At 41.8% G+C, this 22966-nt stretch overlaps 2 protein-coding genes across 4 annotated transcripts; one reads left to right on the forward strand and one right to left on the reverse strand.

Moving 5' to 3' along the window:
* The first annotated feature begins 281 nt into the window (after positions 1–281).
* On the forward strand, positions 282–18478 carry LOC100274696 (uncharacterized). 2 transcript variants are annotated; one of them, XM_008674323.3, is made up of 26 exons: positions 282–521; positions 2113–2191; positions 2279–2361; positions 2461–2782; positions 3223–3338; positions 3956–4061; positions 4630–4701; positions 4817–4932; positions 6783–6915; positions 7141–7218; positions 7350–7403; positions 7490–7560; positions 7997–8051; positions 8164–8259; positions 8553–8681; positions 9242–9324; positions 9401–9631; positions 9717–9849; positions 9918–10031; positions 10155–10286; positions 12242–12298; positions 16746–16843; positions 16919–16977; positions 17055–17166; positions 17243–17343; positions 17691–18478. In XM_008674323.3, the coding sequence occupies exons 5-26, from the start codon at positions 3229–3231 to the stop codon at positions 17906–17908; spliced, it is 2358 nt and encodes a 785-aa protein (XP_008672545.1). In that variant the 5' UTR covers positions 282–521; positions 2113–2191; positions 2279–2361; positions 2461–2782; positions 3223–3228; the 3' UTR covers positions 17909–18478. The 2 variants fall into 2 exon arrangements, with proteins under 2 accessions (XP_008672545.1, NP_001142479.2); NM_001149007.2 differs by having other exon boundaries at positions 414–521; positions 2461–2610; positions 17691–18477.
* LOC118476772 (uncharacterized) lies at positions 12814–13994 on the reverse strand. Of its 2 annotated transcripts, XM_035966489.1 has the most exons (3): positions 13838–13994; positions 13638–13756; positions 12814–13527 (listed from the first exon to the last, which is right to left on the reverse strand). In XM_035966489.1, exons 1-3 carry the CDS (start codon positions 13956–13958, stop codon positions 13042–13044), a joined length of 726 nt encoding a protein of 241 aa, XP_035822382.1. In that variant the 5' UTR covers positions 13959–13994; the 3' UTR covers positions 12814–13041. The 2 variants fall into 2 exon arrangements, with proteins under 2 accessions (XP_035822382.1, XP_035822381.1); XM_035966488.1 differs by having other exon boundaries at positions 13638–13994.
* Positions 18479–22966: the final 4488 nt, after the last annotated feature.

A 22966-nucleotide genomic window follows, 5' to 3' on the forward strand; every position in this document is an offset into this window, starting at 1 on the left:
GGAGAGCGGAGACAATCAATAAAAAATATTGAGATTTTTTTGGTGGATAGTTTACGTGGGTATTATTGTAATCCGTCGTAACACACGAGCAACCGACTAGTATAACCTAAAATACTTGTTTTTTATACTGAGAGAATTTATTTATTTATCTATCTATTTATTATTACATTTTTGCCGCGGCATGTTGTTATGTTAGCTGCATGTTTTGTTTGGCCAAAATCTATCTGCCACAGGAACAAAATAGCCTCCTTTTCAGTTCCAACAACCGAACACGAAGGGGTACGGTTCGTCGGTTCCTTGCGGCCCGAAGCGGTCACAACACCTCGCATGCCTCTACGGCTCTACGCCTCCCGCTACACACCCACACCCACCACGGCCCACCTTCCGCCTTGCGACTCCAAAACCCTCCCTCCTTCCCCTTCCTTGCCCCGCCCTAGGGTTCGCGCCGCCGCGCTGACCCTGTCGTAGCCATGGGGTCCTCGCTCCCGCCCAAGGAAGCCAACCTCTTCAAAGTCATCGTCGTAAGCACCCCACATCCCCGCTCCACTTCGTCTCCACCCTTCTAGATTCGAGACGATCCGCCCCCCGCAAATCTGCTGGCTTCGTGGTCCGGTTCCGCTCGATTCGATATGCTGGCGATCCGAGCTGCTCCAGGAGTCTCCGGACGCATGGATTTATCTGGTTTTCTTGTCCGCTCTATGAACCTGTGGTTTGTTTGTAACTCGATGAACGAGTGCCTCGTGGTAAACAAGCGGAGCATGTTAGCTCGGGAAACAGTGTTCGTAGCTTGAATATGAGCTGTGCTTAACCGTGCAAGTCTATCACCTTGTTTAGGGATTTCATACCGACAGTGATTGGTGACTAATGTTGTCTTGACTTAATTGATTGATTGTAGTGAGTAGTGGATTTTTTTGATACTACATCTACATGTACTGTTTTAAGAAGTGGATTCTAATATCGGCATCCTAGTGCATAGGTGGCACACAGCTTTGCTGTGACATGGAGTTCACATTGTAAATAGGCTGGATGGCCTCAAAATCTTAGCATGCTGGCATGATTTTAGGTTTTTAGCATAGCATCAAAACAACTAACTTGAAGTTTGAAAAAATCGCTAAGTTGTCTCTTTGGGTCTAAAATTTTGGACTAGCTGCTTAGTTGTTAAGGCGTCGCTTAGGCGATGCCTAAGCGCTAAGGCGTGCGAAAACCTTAAGGAGTCCTGGTCGCCTTATCTCGGAGCCTAAGGCGTCTGCTTTGGACAGTAGGGTGTCGCTCTGACGCCTTGGAGAGTTCTAAGGCTACGCTATGAGGACGCCTTGGAGTGATGTAGGTTGGATCCTGACCTGAACATGCAATTTGAAACTGTGTCTCTGGAGAGTGCCATCAGCAGCGGTGGCGGTGGCCGCTCCCCTCCGCGACCGCGAGCTCCAGCTGCGACGGCGAGGTCCCCTGACCCCTCACCTCTGCGGCAGCTGGGAGAGAGGCGGCTGGGAGAGAGGGAAAAGCGGCTGGGAGAGAGGGAGTAGTGGGGTGGGGGAGAGAGAGCGCTGAGGGAAGATGGGTGCGGCTGGGAGAGGGCTGGGAGTGAGTGAATAAGTGGGTAACCTAATTTTAATGGGCCAAGTGGGCTGATTTGGACTGGTTAGACTATTATTTTCCTTTTCTTCATCATTTTTCTCTTCTTTATTAGTATTTTTGTCCTACACACTTTCTCAAATATAAGGCGTTGCCTCGTCTTACGCTTTAACCCTTAAAAGTTAAAAAGGGGTTCAGTCCCCTTACCTCGCCTTAGCAACTATGACTAGCTGCTTCACAATGTTGATGGTAATAAGTGGTCACGGCTTTGGAGATTTACTGTAGCCTTTGTTGTGCTTTAGTGCTTTGGGTATTTGAGGACGATATTCATTATGTTCTTCAGTTCGTGCATAATTTCTGCACCTACGAGAAATGTAACTGTTCATACTCTTGATATGTCCTACAATTTTTATTGATGCCTATATAAGCTAGTCCACTATGTTCTGTTCTCAATATCAGATTATCAGTGTGACGTGTGTTGCATGGTAGCTGTCTTTTGTTTAATTCTCTAAAACTTTGTGTCAATGTTTTTTCCCACAGAAATCCTACGAGACTAAGCAATATAAGAAAGGGCTTAAGGCTGCAGATTCCATATTAAAAAAGTTTCCAGAGCATGGTGGTATGTTGAAGGATATGTTCTGGTTCTATTATTACCTCATACTGTTGTATTCACTTGTAACTTCCCTCTATGTCCCGTTTCATGTAGAAACACTATCAATGAAAGGTTTGACGCTAAACTGCATGGACCGAAAATCTGAAGCGTACGAGCTTGTTCGACGAGGCCTGAAGGTTATCAATTATTGCAATGAATTCTCTGTTGTTGATGTGATGATTAAATGGGGTACAAGTTTCAGAACTCAGAACTAACTAATAATAAACTTTTTGCAGAATGATCTGAAGAGTCATGTCTGTTGGCATGTTTATGGTTTGCTTTATCGGTCAGATAGAGAATACAGAGAAGCTATAAAATGTTACAGAAATGCATTGAGGATTGATCCAGATAACATAGAAATTCTTCGTGACTTGTCCCTTCTCCAGGTTGGCGTAAATTAACAAGCGTTTTTTATTTATATTTTGGCAGTGGTGAGAGCATTCCCATTGAGTCACCAGGTCACGGGTTCGAAGCAGCCTCTCCGCATTTGTGGGGGGAAAGCTTGACTCGGTTTATCCCTCCCCCAGACTCCACTCATGTGGGAGCCTCCGTCACTGGGTCTGCCCTTCTTTTTTCTTTTGACACAATAGTTTCCTACTTTCCTTAAGTGTAGCCTCAAACCCTCAATGAACCACTACCAATTAAGATGTGCCACATTCCAGTCATATATGACTCACTTAATGTTCTGTGCATAGCTCATTACTATCATGAAATGGTCACTAAGCATTTTCGTCATTTTTGTTTTGGTCAAGGCACATGATTTTGTTCATTATCTTATTGCTGAACATGTAAAGCTAAAGACAGATAATACATAATAGCTGCTGTTCGAATTTGTAACTTGTGTTGGCACCACTACTTTATACACAACTGCAGATTTCTGTTTGAACTCATCACTGTTATCCTTCTAAAATGTATAATGCTTATCTAGACTTCAGTTCTTATTTTAAGAACAGAATTTTCTTTGCCCTCTAATATTTTATTTTTCATCTTTTACACAGGCACAGATGAGGGACTTGTCTGGCTTTGTTGAGACTAGGCAACAACTTTTGTCGTTAAAGCCAAATCACCGCATGAACTGGATTGGTTTTGCGGTTGCTCATCATTTGAATTCTAAGTATGCCACTTTCTAGTCGATGTCGATTAGAACCAATGCATAATATGTCTTGGAACACTACTGAATTTTTATATGCTACATATGCTATGGTGAAAGTACGGTAGCAAACTTCATCCCGATTCCCGAACATTGTTGAGTGTGCACTGTAAGCAATTGAAGTAGTACACGGTATAAAGTGCGAGCTGAATACAATCTTCTTGGCTCATGGGTTCCTTTATCATGTCAATTATTTGATTGCTCTTTGTCATCATTGCAAAACATACTTTGTATAATATATGGCTTTTTCATTTTTTGGCATATTGGTGTTCTTTTCTTTTAAGTGTGTAGATAGCCTAAAGGTCCATTAGTCCAGGGTTTGCACAGATGTCTCTGCCTCACTTGTATATACCTTATTTCTTATAATTGAGCTGTACAGCCTGAAGATATTTTTCTTGTGATCCAAACCTGACGACTTACGATTTTGTTTGTATTCTTTTATATCAGATGGATAAACTTGTTCATTTATTTGTGATCTATGTGCTAAAGCTTATGATTAAGACAAAGCATTTACTGCATGAAAGAATTAATCACTTAACGTGGTTGTTTGACTTGGAACTGATACTGATTGTCACTTGCAGTTCTTCCAAGGCAGTAGAAGTATTGGAGGCATACGAGGGAACACTGGAAGATGATTATCCTCCAGAGAATGAGCGATATGAACACAATGAAATGCTGCTGTATAAGGTTTGTGTTTCTTGAATAGGATTGCAATTTCTTTTTATTAGTATTGTATCAGAAAAAATGTTTAGCATTGGTTCATGTTCTTTCTGGCCATTGTTCTATTTATGTCCTTTGGCTTTTGCTATAAAATAATATTTGATTGCCAATTTTGTATTACTAGATGTTAATCGAGAACTTGTGCTCATTTGTTTTGCTTATTGTTGATGGTAGGATGCAATATTTCTTTTTGTTTTAACTTCATGCCATCTAGATTTGTTGATTTATTATTTTAGTTTAGTATACTTTTTAGCATTTGGTGTCTGTTTTTGTTCACCGTATAGTATTCTGTTCAATTGCTCTACATCCACCTTCCATGTTGTGTGAAGCTTGTGGTTTGAGTTATGAAATACTCAAATAAGTGGTACCTAATTATTTTCTATTTTTGATGGCATTGGTTCACACGTTATGACCATGTTCATTTCTTTAGCTTGCTATTATTCTGCTGATAACTTACAAGTTCATGCTATGCGTCTATAATGCAAATATATGTTGCAGTCATGATTCCGTGTAATCTTATTGTCATTTTTAACAGATATCATTGTTTGAAGAATGTGGGATGCTAGACAGAGCCCTTGAGGAAATGCAGAAGAAGGAGAGCAAAATTGTGAGTCATATCCTTCTATTTTATGTTGCTTGTATGTGGTGGTTGTTGGGGACCTTTGAAGGTGATGTCTGAATAATTATGTTTTGTGCTTGTTCATGTCAATTTTGTCTGCTAGGTTGACAAGCTATCATTCAAAGAACAAATGGCATCCGTCTTGTTCAAACTTGGCCGCTTTGATGAATCTGAGAGCATATACAGATCCCTGCTTTTTATGAATCCTGATAACTACAAGTGAGTTACTCGTGTCCTCTTTTTACTTGCACATGTTCATCCTTATTTTTGCTCCACTGTAAATGGGCATGAGTCTTGACATTTGACACAACCTGTGCTGCTATTGTTTGGTTTGTGCTACAACTGACGTTGTCAGAACAATTGCTAGGCTAAATTTTGCATAAGGTTTTGTTAGCCCATGGTTGGCTTAGGATTAACTAGAAAAATAGCCTAACCAAATGAACTACAGGCATCACAAAAAATGGCAATGTTGATTGAGGGCATCTAGCCATGGACCAACTACTCCATTTAAATGTCATGCTTTTCCTCTCAACTCGGATATGTGGTTTTAGGCATTGCAATTTCATCAATCTGTTTGGTGTCCTCTGTCTACATTATCTATGAATGAATAGACAAAATGTCAAATTGACTGTTCTGAAGTTGATTAATGAAAATTTGTGCAGTGAATTGTTTTGCCTGTTTACGTGATGCCCATGTGTTGAGCAGTTGAACATATGTGGTTTATATCAGCCACACTTGTGGTGGCAATATATTATGAGCGGGCATGTTACCCCTCACATGGTTACTTTGGTCTGATTGAAAACTTGGGGTGCCACCATGATAAACGATTTCTTAGCTAACACCTTAGGGTTGATTTGGTGACAAGGGGATCCCGGGAGGATTGGAGGGGATTGAGAGGGAAATAAACTAATTTCCCCCTCAATCCCCTCTAATCCTCCCGGGATCCCGGGTCACCAAATCAACCCTTAAGCTGAATCAAGGAGGAAGGCTTAAGTATGATCTAGATGTTTCCAACATGTTGCTTGATGTTTCACTACCCCTCCCCCCTACACAGGTGCATGGTATGCACACGCACCGAAATGTGTGGTTGCTCCTTTTTTGTGTATCATGGGTGCTATCCACTCCAATGACATTAGCACTTCTTGAGTGAATGGAAGGTGTATTGTTCCCATGGACGGGATTTGCCTAGCAGTGTTAGTGTTTTCAAGTCGTCCGACTAATCGCGATTAGTCGGCCTGGTCGGTTTCTGTAGCCTGATTAGGTGTAGCGACGCGATTAGGTGTCCTGGTCGTTCAGTCGTCCGACTAGTCGTCGCCTAATCGTGATGGCGTTGGCGTTGCCTCCTGCCGCCGCCTGGTTCCTCGCGCCGCCGCCCCTCCTCACTGGCCGGCTGCCGGCCATATCTCGACGCCGACTACCCCTCTTCCTCTGCCCCGAGCTGCCCCTCTGCTCCTTTTCCTCTGCCACCGGTTGCCCCTCCTCATCTGCCTGCTCCAGTTTCACAGCTCCAGTCCATAACTCTAGATCACCGGCGGGCGGCAGCTGCTCCAGATCACCGGCGTCTCCAACACCAGTGACGAGATGAGCTTGTCATCTCAAGATTCCCCCCTGCTCCCCTTCCCTGTAGTTCTGCTCTGTGACTCTGTCTGTGTCTTTGTGACTTACCTCTGTCGGTGCCAGTGCCTAACTAATGGCTGCTGCTGCTCTAATCCTAAGGGGTCGACTAATCGCCCTGATCATCACCTAATCGCGACTAGTCAGCTGGTCGGTCCCAGGGTTCGACCAGGCGACTTGAAATCATTGTTGCCTAGTAATTTCTTAATCTACCTCTACTGCTACCAGTAGCCAGTAGGAATGAGCATTAGGTAAAGAACAGTCACACTGTCTTGTAATTATATCAAATTTTGGATTCGCAACATTTGATCTTGAAAATATGAGTGGATTTCTTTTGTGCTATGAAACTACACACATCTGTGTACTTTCAATAACATTATTTGTACTGGCATTATATTTATAACCTACCTTTTGTTACTCCTATGAATGAATGGGTTCTCACTGTTTCCACTCAGATACTTCATTGCTGTGCAAAAGTGCCTTGGCTTATACTCTGATAATGGTCAATATTCTGCTGCTGATGTTGAGCGCTTAAGTGCATTGTACAACTCACTTAAAGAGAAGTATGCTTGGTCATCTGCTGTGAAGGTAAACTAATAAATCTATGTTAAAATGCGACCATATTTTTTGTTATGCTCTTGTTTTTTGTTCTTATATTCACTACTAAACTTACCAGTGATACAAAATAATGTCATTGGCATGTACATGCCTGGTTTTAACCTAAACTCTACTTTCCCTGCATGTATTGTAGTAAGCAGGGCATATACTTGAGAATCTGTGGTCTAAATTTGTGCATTTTTCCCTGTGCGGCAGCGTATCCCTCTTGATTTTCTGGAAGGTGAGAAGTTCCAGGAGGCAGCAGACAACTATGTCAGACCTCTATTAACAAAGGTAAGTGCTAGTCTAGTTTGCAGATATTACATATATGGTATTTCATCTGTGGTTATTTTTATTTTTGTTCATTACCGTTCAGCATTAGGTTGGTATAATCAGTTATACTGCATCCCATATTTTTTTCTCAGGGTGTGCCCTCACTATTTTCCGATTTAAGCCCACTGTATGAACATCCTGGCAAGGTAACACTATTTTGTGCTTTGTTTCGTAAACTGGTCATGTAAGTCAGCAAGCCACTTCATATGCAAATTCTAAATACTGTTGACAGGCAAACATACTGGAGCAGTTATTTCTTAAACTAGAAGATTCAATTAGGGATTCTGGATGCTTTCCTGGATGGTAATCCTTAGTGCCCGACAACTATTGTGAATGCATGTTGCTTGCTTATCAACTCATTGCTGGTTAGCCGACCATTCTGTCGTGTCATTTTGCAATGCATGGAGTATTTGATGTCTTAACCAGATTCCCTAAATAAATACATGGCCTTTTGTTGAAACTTCCAACTCTAAATACATAACCATCAATAGGCACCTGATCTTACTCATTGAAGCTGTTCAAAATATTTACGTGTTCCTTACACATACCAAAATTGCGAAACAGCATTTTACTGTAATGCAACAAGCTGTAACTAGATAGTGTTTCCCCACTTTTCAAGATTGTGCTTGTTAACTACCTGTGACAATCATATTGCTCAAGAAGGCAGCCATTATAACTAGCTTGGTAACTGAGTTATTGCCAGCGATTACTATTTTTTTTTCATTGTCTTGCTTCGCAGTCCACAGAAGGAGCCTCCTTCCACACTGTTGTGGACCCTGTTTTTGATTTCTCAGGTCTGCATTTCTTGTGCCATTTTACATGTTTTGTGATAAACTTCTCATTTTTATATAGAAGAATATCATGAACTTGAATAATCATGTTTCCTCCCCACTTTGTCTAATGCAGCACTACGACAGAAGAGGGCAATATGACATTGCTTTGAATAAAATCGATGAGGCTATCTCACATACACCGACTGTCATCGATCTATATTCAGTAAAGGTGTCTCATTCACATTTGCCCACACCTGCATGTGCACTCACACATGTTTTGTTTAGACGTAGTTTTGTTGCGTATTTGTTTACTATGAAGCTAATGTCTCCTGTTAATTTAAGTGATATCTTATTTATATACATGTAGTGAACCAACATTGTTTTTTCATCACCATCTAATCTTGCCAGAACCATTATGATTTCTTAATTTATGTTGGGTTAAATGTTTAATTGATTATATCATACCAATATCTAAGTCACATGCTGTTTATAACTCTGCTAATACTCACACTTTCTTTCCAGGGAAAGATATTGCAACATGCTGGAAATTTCACAGCAGCAGCCGCATTAGCAGATGAAGCTAGGTCCATGGATCTTGCTGATCGTTATTTAAACAGCGAGTGTGTTATGCAGATGCTTCAGGCTGACCAGGTAGCTAATTAGGAACAAACCACTTCTCTGTGGCCTTTATACTTAATCATCAATGTTGCTTCAGAGCAGGGGCGGGCCCAGAGTAAAATAAGAGTGAGGGCACACTTGTGAAGACAAGCATTAAAACACCAGAGCAGGGGCATCTAAATTGAACTGAGCAGGGGACCTTATAGTGAAAATCTAGTCTCTACTTCTTGCACCAAAGAAATGGGCGAGGGCTTGTGCCCTCACTCAGCCATACCTAGGTCCGCCCATGCTTCAGAGCACTGCAGTCAACATATTAACTTGACTACTCATATGCATATAAGTATTTAGATTTAATGTGTGGAAAAAGTATCTTTGACATCATGAATCATATAATACTTTTTTTTCCATTATAGTTTTTAAATAGGTTATTGTCAAATGTGTGTATTGGAGGCCATTTTGATATGACAGTGCTGGGTTCAAGAAAAGGGAATATATGGGTAGACTAGCACTTATCCAAAAAGAAAGCACTGGAGTTTCTTGGCAATATACTTGCACGCTCTTTTGCATTTATCTGGTTTCTGTGCTGCATGAAGGTTGGCCTTGCCGAGAAGACTGCTGTCTTGTTTACAAAAGATGGTGATCAACACAATAATCTTCATGACATGCAGTGCATGTGGTATGTGCTCTTTCTCCTCTGCTATCTATCTGTTATGTTCATTCTCTATCTAACTACATGATATATATCACTTAAGGTATGAGCTTGCTTCTGGGGAGAGCTATTACCGTCAAGGTGATCTTGGCCGGGCCCTAAAAAATTTCTTGGCAGTTGAAAAGCATTACGCTGATATGACTGAAGATCAATTTGACTTCCATTCATATTGCTTGCGGAAAATGACACTTCGAGCATATGTTTCTATGCTGAAGTTTCAGGATCGTTTGCATGCTCATGAATACTTCCACAAGGCTGCTGCTGGAGCTATCAGGTAATGGTTTGCTTCTGGTGTTTTGTTTTCATCAGATTGTCCCTCTATCCAGGATAGTTGGTGATGCTGCTGGCACAAACTGCAGGTGCTATATGAAACTACATGATTCTCCAACAAAATCTTCTAAGGAAGAGAATGATGAGATATCAAAACTGCCACCTGCTCAGAGGAAGAAGTTGAGGCAAAAGCAGAAGAAAGCAGAAGCGCGTGCTAAAAGGGTAATCTCAGACACTCACATAGGATCACTGTTTACCTAATTTTCTGATTTTGTCCCATATTCCTCCAGGAGGCTGAAGAGAAACAAGAGGATGAAACAGCTTCATCTAACAGTTCAAAATCTGGCAAGAAACAACATGCAAGACCAGTTGATCTGGATCCACATGGTGAAAAATTAATCCAGGTATGTGCACTGCATGGCCTTGTATTTTTGTGTGGTATTTATCAGTTTTTTGTACTCACAGGTTGCAAGTTATCTGTGGTAGCTAGAAGTTCTACCTTGGTTTATGTTTTTTTTTTTTTGCAGATTGAAGACCCGCTTGCAGAAGCCACAAAATACTTGAAGCTTCTGCAGAATAACTCGTCAGACTCATTAGAGACCCATATACTTTCATTTGAGCTAAGCATGAGAAAGCAAAAGGTTTTACTTGCTTTCCAGGTATGTTATTTCTGTGTAATATTACTTATCTAGCCCTAGGCTACTCTAGGTGCACCCATTATGATTTTTCCACTCTGTTTACATCCTGATAGGCTGTGGCATACATATCTATGTAAATTCATTGATGCTAATCACACTGCTGCTATCTGTAGTTATATATTTTTCTTCCTAATAATAAATATTATGATTATAAGCTAACAATTTCCCTGGTAGCAACATCACAGAGAATTGGCAGATTTGTTGCCTGTATCCTGGCAATGTAATTGAAAGTTTGAAACTAAATATTCGAAATCATTTTTAAGAAGTTCATGTATAAAGAAAGTGTTAGATATGTGCTAATTCTGAAAACTGCATGTTTCATTGCCAAGCAAGGTGGGTGGTGGATTCAACAGTTCTTCACTATTAAGTCTAGGCCAGTCCTGGATAAAAGCTGTGTTGTACTCATCCACTTCAAATTATAAGACATTTTGGCTTTTTAGATACATTGCTTTTACTATGTATCTAGACGTAGTGTATATCTAAGTGCATAACAAACTACACATGTAGAAAAGCCAAAATGTCTTTGTTTGGAATGGAGGGAGTAACATGCAGTGCTTCCGCACTATAGCTAGGGGTGGTAATGGGCTCTAAATTGTACACTATAAAATTTAAGGATCAAATCAGATTAGGATCGGGCTCTATTCCTATTCATTTTTGAACTTAAATTTATTAAGGGCCCTAACTTATTGTGAAGAAACATTTGGATCGCGGTCCATTACCACCCCTAACTATAGCTGCAGTAGTATGAATTCATCAAGGGCAAGGGTGCAGATGTCATTCCAGCATTTGTCCAAAGACAAACCTTTCTTTCTTTAACCATCAATTTCTAGAAATTCGTAGTTTATTATCGTACGATTTAAGTTCCTAGATTAACCATGAGAAATACTTTCATAGCATATAATTTGCATGTTGTTAAGCTGTATGAACTTGTAGGAATTGTTGGTCAAAGATGTAAATGTTTGAATAAGGACAATGCCAAAATGACAATTAAATTGAAACAAGAGTATATTATAAGCTTAAACCTATGTGGCCATCATGGTTCTTAAAGCGGTAAGGCGACGTCTTATCTATCTAAGAACCAGCAAGACTAACATGGAGAGGAAGAAAAAGAAAAAAGAAAAAGAAAAAAAGGGGTAGCAGGCCCAGCCCACCATCTAGCCCACATATCCTCCCTGTTGCCCTCCTCCTGCCGATGGGGCCGCCCCTGCCCTCGAAGCAGCCGTCAGCACCCTAGATTTGGCGTTGCCGACCTCGATTCGGGCTGCCGCCGCCCCGATTCGAGCCACCGTTGAGCTGATTTGGTCGTCGACGCCCCGATTCAACGTGCCCCATCTCCTCCCTCTTGCTGGTTCTTCGCTGGGCGATGGGGACACCTAGCCACTTTGGGGCGCCTGGACGCCTAGGCGACACCTTTAAAACCATGGTGGCCATAGAAGATCCCTCTTAGTGTTGTATGCAAGGAACTAAGGAAGGTCCTCATCAAGTTGCAAAAGCTGTACATATCCAATTTGTGCATAGGAAAAGCAACTTGTGTGAAGATAAAAAAGCAGTGAAACACTTATCTCTCTATCTGGTTCATAGATGCCAGTCTGGCAGTCTTTATCTCCCATCGTTCTCTCATGTATTAGCCTTTTCTCTCCCTCTGCCAATAGGACTCTTCTAAACATGTCAGGAGTGAATCAGCACTGTGATATATATGAATTTGTTTCCTAAATGCTCCTTCAATCATTGAGCATCATCTTCTACAATAACTAGAAGGATACCCTAATCATTGCATGTTAATCAATATTTCAATACAATGCTGATAATTTATCTAGTTGAAAGCATGCGGGTTAGTATTATTATACTTAACTCGCTAATTTGTTGCCTTCTGTTGTACATCAGCTTTAATTTTCGCAATCCATCTATGTTTTCAGGCAGTTAAACAGCTCATTAAATTGGATGAAGATAATCCAGACAGTCACCGTTGTTTGGTAAGTTTGAAAACTATACCTACCATTAAGTTTTTTGTTTTCTTGAATTATGCAACATGTCAAAATAAATTCTCTTCTTACAGTACACTAATGACCTAACAGATATTGAGATTCCAGAGTCATGTTTTTTCTGAGTTCATGAATTTATGGTTCTGGTAATTCTGCCTTGAGCCCAGGATATCTTCGATAAGGGCAAACTGAAGGCTATTCTTCAGTGTACCTTGGTTTTGAGCTTGTTTTTGGTCAATGTATAGTAGGATTGCTGCATACCACACCACACATCGGGTGAATTTGAAATCTGATAGTTTTTTTCTTTTGTTTGGGTAAAGTCAGTGAGGAGAAGTCTATAGCATGGTTTAAAAGGCGGCTAGGCGGAACTAGGCGCCCAGCCACTGCCTGACCGCCTAGGCGACTTAGGCGGGCGCCTAGGCGACGCCTTAGTAGCTGTTACAAACAGCTGTTAGCCTATAACAAAATACCAAGCAACTAAAGTACCAAACAGATGTTACAGCTCATAAACTAGAAATCATCACAAATTCACAATAGCACAATAGTGGATCTGAAATAGCCACAAAGTAGTTTCTAAAGGAACAATAGCAAGTCACAAAATTTAAAACAGCACAATACCAAATCTGAAATAGCCACATAAATAGTTTGTAATGGCATAATTAATAGTAACTAGCTGCAGTTAGTAATGCAGCAAATATGCTAATGCAATCTAGCAATAGCTACTCTCCCGTCGCTCAAAAATCATCATCAAACTCTCCTGGGATATTGGGTGCCTCCCCTTCTTCACCATCATTGCCACCATTAGATTCATCTTCACAATCTGTGATTTCTGCATCATCATGTGGAACATCTTCTTCATCTTCATCTTCCTCTTCAGCCTCTGACATATTTTGTGCAGCAACAGAATTTCTTCTTGAATACACATTATGGGCCCTTCTTGGTAAGTTTCGGCCACGGAGTGCTTGTGATGCTCCAATGGCATTATCCACAAGGTCCCATGTAAGGTCACACTCACACCCACGCCCACCTTCAGGGACTACATGCAAAGAATCAGCCCACTCATTGTCCCAGTTGAAGTCCTCATGAACCAATGGATCAAAGTTTTTCCCCTTCTTCTGGCGTAGTTTTTGGAACCTAGCCTTCATCTTTCTGTTGTAGGAAATGAAGACAATAGAATTCAACCTCTTATGTAACAATCGATTTTTTTTCTTTGTATGGATCTACAAAATAAGAAAAGAGAAAACACTTGGTCATTTAATCCTGAAATATTGGATACAAAAGTAGCCAAGTAGGTGGATGAGGACTTGAGGAGGCACACATAATAACTTACAAATTCAAAGGTACTCCAATTGCGTTCACAACCTGATGAAGACGCACAAAGACTCACCAAACGTCTAGCAAATCTCTGTAACTCAATAGCACGACCACCATACGAACGCCACCACTCAACTGCAATAACATCACAACAATTTAGCAAGCTACTAGCAACAACTAGTAAGTAGTAAACTAGTAACAGCCACAAACACTTACGTGGGGTCATAGTTTGTAGGTTATCTTTGGCCATCTTATTTGAAAAAGCTGCTCCTCTAAGAAACTCGTAATCCATTGCTTGAGAATTGATCTTGTCTCTAGTTTCCTCATCATCTACCATTCTTGCAAGCACATCAAGGAAGCAACCTCTTAGCTGACCAACAGTAGCATCATCATCATTTCTTATGAGAGGATGCAGCTTTCCTGGGTTCAAATACATTGCAGCCCCATACAATGGGTGATCCATCTGTTTCTCCCAACGCCGTTCAATTATAGTTATGATTTTCTTGAGTAAATTCTTCTTGCTTTGGACAGCAAAGCTTTGATTGATCTTTTCCTTTGCACATTTCATCAATGCTTGGACCTCTGGCATAGCTGGCCTCTCATCTCCATCTACCACCCTAAGTACAATAAGTAGTGGCCCTGAAGCTCTAAGGCAATCTTCTACTGAATTCTAAAACTGTGTGGAGAAGACAATGTTATACACATCCAATCCAGCACTTGTCTTTGACAACCTGTTATCAGTCCAAGCTGTGCTTGCAAATAAAGCCTTCAAAGCATCCTTGTGCTTGTACAAGCTCTTCAATGTGAGAAAGGAAGTAGCAAAACGAGTGGCGGCAGGCCTCACAAGATCAGCCCCACCAGTTTTCTCTCTCATGGCAGCAAGAATTCTCCCATGTCGGTATATGAAAGTTGTCGCACGCCTTGCACGTGCAATTGGTTTCTTGAATTCCTTCAAGTTTCCTATGTCCTCCAACATTAGGTCCAAGCAATGTGCAGCACATGGACTCCAAAATAATGTAGGAATCCTATCCATTAGAAGCTTGCCTGCAGCTTTGTAATTGGCACCATTATCAGTAACAACTTGTACAACCTTGTCTCTCCCAATCTCGTCAACTTTTTTCTCAAGCAAATCAGCAAGCATGTATGCATCATGTACTTCACTAGATGCATCAACGGACTCTAAAAAGTAAGTGCCCTCTGGGCTGTTCACTAAGAAGTTAATGAGATGGCGTCCCCTCCTATCAGACCATCCATCAGACATGAGTGTGCAACCATAGTGTTTCCATGCACGCTCATGTTCCTCCCTCATTGTAGTTGTTGACTTCACAGCCTCTTGTAGCAATGGCTCGCCTAGTTGGTACGGTGTTGGAGGCTTATACCCTGAACCAAACTGTGCTGTGGCCTCAATTGCAATCTGAAATTGCCTAGCTGCCGCGGCATTGAAAGGTACACCGCACTCATAGAAGAACAAAGCCCACTGCATGTCCACATAGTGTTTGTCCTCCTTGCTTTTTGCACTAGCCAAGATTGTGGGCTGATAAGAGCCTGAAAGTCTCTCATCCACCACCTCCTCTGGTGTTCTCCGCAACATCTCAACTACGGACTTGGTTGTCTTTGGCTGTGCTTTACTATTTGCCTTAAATTGCAAGGTTGATTGTCTTTTTTTGGCTGCTGTACCAGAACTGGGCTGCACCTTGGATGCTTGAGACTCCACAGCAGATGTATCATTTGCCCCATCTGCTGCTGCCACCTCCACCACTTCATCATCTTCTTCATCTTCATCTAGAAACATTGGTCTTTTTCTCTTGTTTGCCTCCAAATAACTTGTCATCTCCTTTCTTAATGCACTGCTAGCCTTGGGACATAACTTTGCATCTCCATATGCCCCTGCCAAATGTTGCTTTAACCTCTTTATTCCTCCACTAACAACCTGACCACATAGGGTGCATTCCACCTTATCTTTATTTTGAAGATCCGGCCAAAATCCATACTTCCACCCTGGATCAGTAGACTTCCGTGGCTTCCGGGTAGGATCGCTCTTCGGGTCGTACTCACCAGCCACAGAAGATGGAGCTTCATTTCGAGAAGACATTAGGTTGTCGGTTGTCGCTGGTCGCTACTCGCTGCAGTCTTGAGTCTTGACACTTGACACAAACTATTCGCTGGCTCGCTGCACGGTCTGCAAACCAGGGGATGAGCAGCAGCAGCGCGCCCAGACCCTAGAGCACAGAGCAGCAGCAGCGCGCCCAGAGAGCAGAGCAGCAGCAGGAGCAGCGCGCCCAGAGACCGCGCCCAGAGCAGAGAGAGCAGCAGCCGAGCGCCCGCGCGTAGGGAGTAGCCGCGCCCGCGCGTAGGGAGCACCGGAGCAGAGAGCGCGCGCAGGGAGAGGGAGCAAAAGAGTTTGCCGCGCGCAGGGAAGAGTTTGCCGCGCGCAGGGAAGAGGGAGCCAAATTTGCGGCGCCAGGGAGAGCCGCGCGCTCACAGAAAGCCCAAAACGCGAGGCCCAGTACAAACCCTAGCCCAATACAAACCCTAGCTGCTAAGGCGTCGCCCAGGGAGGCTAAGGCGTCGCCCGGACGCCTACTACGCCAAGGCGGACGCCTACCTCGCCAAGGCGGACGACATACACATTTTAACCTGGGCGGCGCCGACGCCTAGCTCCACTCGCCGCCTGGACGCCTAGGCGACGCCTTTTGAACAGTGGTCTATAGTTCTCTATTTGTCCACTCAGGAATTAATGTTGAGTAAATTGTTGCATTACAAGTTAATGTTTTGTTGAGTCTATGAACTCAGGGCCACTAAGAGTTTATGGCTGCTTGAGTCTATGGATTCATGGTCATGAAAATATATTTTTAGTGCTTTCTTGCTTCCTGATAACACTTAATTTATATAGAATTGTTGGTACCTTTATTGGCATGTTTATGTTGATTATGTTAGGTGATGGTGATTAGAAGCTACAACAGTGGTTTATGTTATTAGTTATTCAAAGACAGGGCTCTAAATCAAAGTGAGCTTGTAGTTGAATGCCAGCATACTGCATTAGTGATACTTTTTAAATACTTCACCTGATTAAGTCTAGATAAACCTGATCATTTTATTGTGTTATTTATTTGTTTTTTCGCAGATAAAGTTCTTCCACAAGATAAACAGTCTTCCTGGACCTGTGACTGATTCTGAGAAGCTAATTTGGAATGTTCTGGAAGCTGAACGACCTGACATGAGGTTCTAACTCGGCACTTGCTCAATCACTGTGTTTATGATTAATTTATCTGACTAACAAGTACCAACAACCTACAGGCAATTACATGGAAAGTCCCTCGTTGAAGTAAACAGAAGTTTCCTTGAAAAACACAATGGTAACTAATCTAATCTCGTCTTAGCGGGTATTGTACAGATCAGGAATCTTACTCTTTCTTGATATACTCTTTGACAGCTTCCTTGATGCACCGAGCAGCTGGTGCTGAAATGATGTATCTCTTAGAGCCAAATAAGAAGATGGAGGCAATTAATTTAATTGAAGATTCAACAAATATTACATCATCAGGGTAAAGAACAAAAAAACTTCTATCATCAGGGTACATATCATTGTATGGATGTTCATATTTTCTTGTTTTTTCGCAGGCATAGTTTGCTTGGTCCTGTAAAAACATGGCAAATTCAAGATTGTATTGATGTTCATAAATTGCTGGAGACAGTCTTTGGTGATCAGAATGTTGCAAATAGTAAGTTTCAAAATCGTTGTACCCATAGTGTCACATGCTACATTGTTTTGCTAGAAATGAGGTTGGACTTTCTCCTTCTCTTTTGTTGCTGTTTTAGGTATTTTAATTTGACACTACATGATACATATATCACTAGGTGCTTAGTATTGCACGAAGGCTGCATTGAGGATTTTTATTCCAGTAGCTAGAACCATTAGTGCGGTGACCTAATTAATGTGATGCATGTTAAATAGATTTGTACATCATGATGCTGATGCTGGATGCTCTTGGCATGCACCTACTAGTAATGCGTGCCTATAGATGTTTGTTCTTTTTACATTACCAGGAATAACCCTGTTTTTCAACAGGGTGGAAGGCACGGTGCGCGGAATATTTTCCGTACTCGACGTACTTTGAAGGCATCAAGAGCGCTATTTCAACCTATGCCATTGACCATAGTCTCGAGAGCCCACCAGAAAATGGAATTGCTTCAAACCCTCATCTGAAATCAAAAGATGGAGAACAAGGGAGTTTGAATGGGACTCTGCATATTGTAGATGATTTGAGCAGCCTAAGCATTCGGTAATGCACGAACAAGTTGCTGAATGGTCACAACTGGAACACAACATTTTAGAACTGGAGCCAGTACCCAATTAACCAAAGCGTACACGAACAAGGGGAACAAAGTGCTCTGGTGCAAGTAGTTGTCGGCACATCACATATGAAGAGTATATTATTGATTGGGAGCTGAGGTGTCCAGTCAGGTTATTGTCTTGGTTCCAGCCTGTACCTTTTTGTTGCCATTTTGTAGACAGGGAAAGAAAAAAAATCTTCCGTCTCAATTACGGTGAAGTTGTGACAGCGTTTGTTGCCTAGCGATATCAGGGTGTGACCATTCGTTTGAAACAGTGCTCCCTCTCTTTTTGGACTACAAAATTTTGGCACAAAGCAGGTGTACAAGGTTAAACCTTTTAAAACTTTCATCTATTTGTTTCGGGATAGTTTGGTGTGTGGGGGGGTTTGTCTTGATCCTTTGTGCTACTGCAACATTTGGTCCTCGACATTGTAAATTAGTTAATCTTAAACATAGAAACTGTATTCCAGTTGTCATGACAAATAATGATCAATGTTAACCCTGGGTGTTTGATCTATTCCATTTGGGATGCGTTGAAAAGCATGCATTGTCGGATTTGAAGATAAAAATCCATAATGTTACATTTATTAATCATACTTGTATAGTGACCCATGTTACCTTGCTCTGACTTGCATTTGTATTTTTTATGCCTTGGATTATCAAAAGAAGGCCACAACACGCCTCAGTGATATCTCTGAAATAGAAGGATGAAATGATTTGATTTTCCAGCCCAATATGGCCCAAAGTTCATTCGGGTACAACCATGCCTCTGCTGTTGTTTTGCTAACAGCTGTCCAACCGACGGCTATATAAATGCACTCACATTTGTATAATACGAAGTGTTGTTAACCCAGTTTCAGACAAATTGGATCCTTCTCTCATTTAACAATTTCAGAAAACACGTTGTCATGGTTTATGCGTGTACATTCGGGTCGTCCGGCACAAGCCCCGAAAGACCCATATTGTTTGAATTTCGGGCTGAGCTGATCCGTTTGAATTTCGGGCCGTGTTAGACTAGCCCACGGGCCTAACCCTCGGTCCACGGCTCGACCCGTAATTGCTTAAACGTGTCGGACTTATTTCGGGCGGTCCGAAATTATAAAAGCACGAAATTCATATTAGGGTTCGAAATTCAATTTTTGGCCCGAAATTCACATCAGAGCCCGAAATTCACATCAGAGTTAATAAAACAAATAAAAGATAAGACAGATAAATTTGACCAAAAGCAAACTTAATATTTGTATTAAGTTACCAGAGCTATGCAATGACTACCTCGTTTATAAATCATTTTGTTAGAAAGAATTAGAGTATAATCAGCTCTATATATTGTTGTAAGTTCAGTTCATTATCTAATGTTCATAACAAAAATAAAATTACATCACATACTCTAATTCAAAGCTACAAAAAATATCTAACTAACATTGTCTCTAGCTTTGTGTTCTTTATCAAGTACATGAAAGTGTAGAATGAAGTATAGTTTTAATAAATATATGAGCCTTTTCGTGCCTCTATATGGGCCATTTCGTGCCTGCCTTAAACGGTCCGTGCTCGTGCCCGTCCATGTGCCGCGACCTCGGCCCAAACCCGGCCCGACACTAAAATATTTCGGGTCGTGTCGTGCCTGGGCCATGCTTTTTTTTCCGTGCTACGGGCCAGCCCATCAGACCCGGCCCAAATGTACACCTCTATATATGCAGGTAGGAACATTACATAGTGAGTGTTAAGTTATTTTTTTTCTTCAATTCAATGTCTTTCAAGAAATACAACCTAACCTAACTATGCTATCATCAATACATTGACTTTAAGAAAAATACTTCAGTTTTTTTTTACCAAAACACGTAGAAATTTAATAAGGTTCCCATGATCTCATTAAAGGAAACAGGGTCTGAATGCTGAAATTGCTTTCGATTAAATATACTATTTTTAAAATTACATAGCGTAACGTAGATGCTTACAGCGTATGGAGTATACACAGACAGAGACCTATGAACATCTTGGACGGAAGATTGTACAACTTGATCCTGGTTCCTAGATTCGTAGAAAATGGTTGTGCTAGTCTGGCGGTCTGCTGACCTTGATGGCTGCATCGTCGGACGTCCGTAGGCAGTAGACTAGACTCCAAACCAAGGAAACTCCCCGTTCCAAACGCGCGCCGGGGCAGGGCCGGCCGTGCCGGGGGCGCGCCGCCACGCCGGGATCCGCGCCGAGGAGCTGGGCCGGGTCGGGGAGGGGCTGTCGGGGTGCGCGCGGTTCGGGGGAAGGGGCTACCAGGGTGCTGCGCGCAGGGAGAGGGGAGGGAAAGAGGGAGAGAATAGAGGAGAGGAAAAGCTCATCTCGGGCTTCGACGATTGGCGGTAACCGCTCAAGGGGAGGTGGAAGAGAGGTAAAAGGGAGAAGAGTGAAGTTGCTGAGCAGGAAAGAAAAAATAAGGAGGAGAGGGGGTGGGGGCGCACATGAGCCGGGCTGGGGTGAGCCACGGGCCGGGCCGACAACTCACTGCTCACTCTTGCTTGGCTCTAATTGAAAATTAAATCGCGAGTCGAAAATCGAAACAAGACGAACGCGTGATCATACACCACATCAGACAAAATAAATATGTTTCAGCATGATGCAACAACCATGTCAACTTAGGTTTTTGTTTACACGCGATATAGACACAAGTCTCTATATTGCTTTGAAAATAGGAAGAAGAAGCAAAACAGGAAGAGAAAAGAGAGTAACACCTGAATTTGGTGAATATTGGAGACGAAAATTTATACCCTAAATTTAGGGCGTTACAAGGTATCAGGTACTTGTTGGGTATAAAAATAGCCCAACACACATGTATAGTTCTGCTTGGCCCATTCAATAGACCAGCAACACACGCAAAGTGTCCCTTGCGCAACTAGTTTTGTAGTAAGACTCTCTTCAACGGTTCACGTCTCCTCTCCCCCTCCCTTCAAATAGCGGCAACAGGAACACATTTTGGCGTTCATCGCTGCCCCCTTGTACTCCCTCTACGAGCTACAGTGTTAGAGGGAGGAGAAGTGAACCACCATATTTGGGGTGCGGCAACCATCCCCCTTACACTGTGCTGATCTTGGATTTTGTGCCGACAACAATAGTTAGTAGAGAAAAAAATTATAATGGATGATAAATTGGTATAGGAAATAATATTTTATGGATGTGGTGGGGTATAGAGGTTTGATATAGGGGGAACCGCTGTAGAGCGTGGAGATATAGGGGGAGAGAACGCTGACGTGGCACGTGAGTGAGATATAGGGAGAAAAATTTAGGAGGAACCGCTGAACACAGTCTAAGTTTGTTCGTCCGAATATGCGCTGCGGAGCACATATGGTTTCTGGTACTTGGGAGCTAGATACACATTGGTTTACTTTTGTTAGCATCTCTAGTTATTAGTTACTCTGTACACACTCTTTTTCCTATTTCAAAGAATGATTTTAAGCTGGAGCTCACGATCCATCTGATGTAGGCTTGCTGTCCTTGCAGATGATTGAAGAAGAGAGAAGACTTTGCTGGGACACCATGGGTGCCTGGGATCCTTTGATCAAGCATCATTTTCGCTGTAGAGCAAGCATGACTGCTGGAGATTGTGATGCATTAATCAGGCGCAACGAGTACTGATGGTGCATACATGGGCTACATGGGCCCCAGACAAATTTGATGTCCCCTTGCTGCATAGTCCAAGGCAGCAAGTTATCGTGTGCATGTACCAAATATCACTCATCCTGGCCCCAAAACATTCACGTTGTCCATGTATTCTTCTATCAGAAAAGGAAAACATTAGACTGGGTACAACACTGCCCTCGTGGGTGAGTCCTTGATTTCAAATATCCACAGGAAACCGGCGTGTAAGAGGTAAAATTCGTACCCGAACCGATTTTATCATGGGTCGGTTAAAAACGAGACCGTCGGTTAAATTTGATGTCCGAACCCACGAGTAAAATTGTGATCCCTAGAAGGGTTCACTTAAAAGTTTGTTTAAAAGCCACAACTGCTTAGCCAAATGACTTTCGCTGCACAACAACTTTTCCATAGCCTACAACCTACAACTAATTGATACTTTTTAAGAAGCCACAACTCAGCTAACAGAACCATACTTACTTTAAACCAGAAGAGAGCAAAAGAAATTCGAAAGGAAGGCGTCGTTGTCCAATTATTTTGGGGGTTAATTAGTTGTGTGCCATTATACTTTTTCTGATTTTGCTATATGCCATTGGTCTTTTTTGGCCGGTAAATTTGCCATTAAACTCCTTCATAGATTTGGAACACGCCATTTTATAATGATTTCGCTGAATCACGTCCACAGGTAGGTATGTGTATTTTTGCATTGTCCATCCTGCCCAAGGAAAACAAAAGCGAAGATTTTCAGCAAGAAACTGCTCGGTTTCCTGAAACCGGTGATTTGTTTTTAAAAAATAAATTTTGAACAAACTTTTAATAAATCGGTAAAAACAGCAAAAAGCGATGAGAATACCAGTTTACTACGATAAATCTTTCAAAACCGATTTATTTAAATTTGTGAATACAAACCGGTTAAAAATTGAAAACCACAAAGAAACATAAAAAAGCGATCAAAATAGTGGTTTTCCAATGTTTTTAGCAGTGAATCGGCGATTTGAATTTTTCGAATTTCAAAACACAAATCGATTGGTTTTTAGCGGTGTATGGCTCGCGGTGGGAAATAAACAAGCGTACAAAAATACATAGACATGATTCAGTAAAAATGTTATAAAATGACGCATTCCAAATCTAAGAAGTGTAATGGCAACGTTACCAGCTAAAAAAGTTCAGTAGCATATATTAAAACTAGAAAAAATGACACACAACTAATTAACCATTATTTTAGACTTGTGGGTCATCTCATGTGACCTGCCCATCACCGTCAATCCTTTCAGCACCCAACACTACCACCTCTCGTGGTCTCGCCCCTCACCCTGACTCTTGTGATTTGTGGTGAACAACACACGGTCCACGTGCCCCCCTATGATTACTACTTATGTGGAACCA

Source organism: Zea mays, chromosome 3 (assembly GCF_902167145.1).
Source record: "Zea mays cultivar B73 chromosome 3, Zm-B73-REFERENCE-NAM-5.0, whole genome shotgun sequence".
NCBI lineage: Eukaryota > Viridiplantae > Streptophyta > Magnoliopsida > Poales > Poaceae > Zea > Zea mays.

What these genes read in the sequence shown, in the direction of transcription:
- LOC100274696 (NM_001149007.2), top strand. Translation starts at nt 471, where the DNA reads ATGGGGTCCTCGCTCCCGCCCAAGGAAGCCAACCTCTTCAAAGTCATC. An exon ending in GTGACTTGTCCCTTCTCCAG is followed by an intron (nt 2,611 to 3,222) that starts GTTGGCGTAAAT and finishes TCTTTTACACAG; the next exon opens with GCACAGATGAGGGACTTGTC. An exon ending in TCTGGATGCTTTCCTGGATG is followed by an intron (nt 7,561 to 7,996) that starts GTAATCCTTAGT and finishes CTTGCTTCGCAG; the next exon opens with TCCACAGAAGGAGCCTCCTT.
- LOC118476772 (XM_035966488.1), bottom strand. Translation starts at nt 13,958, where the DNA reads ATGGTAGATGATGAGGAAACTAGAGACAAGATCAATTCTCAAGCAATG. An exon ending in ATTGGAGTACCTTTGAATTT is followed by an intron (nt 13,528 to 13,637) that starts GTAAGTTATTAT and finishes CTTATTTTGTAG; the next exon opens with ATCCATACAAAGAAAAAAAA.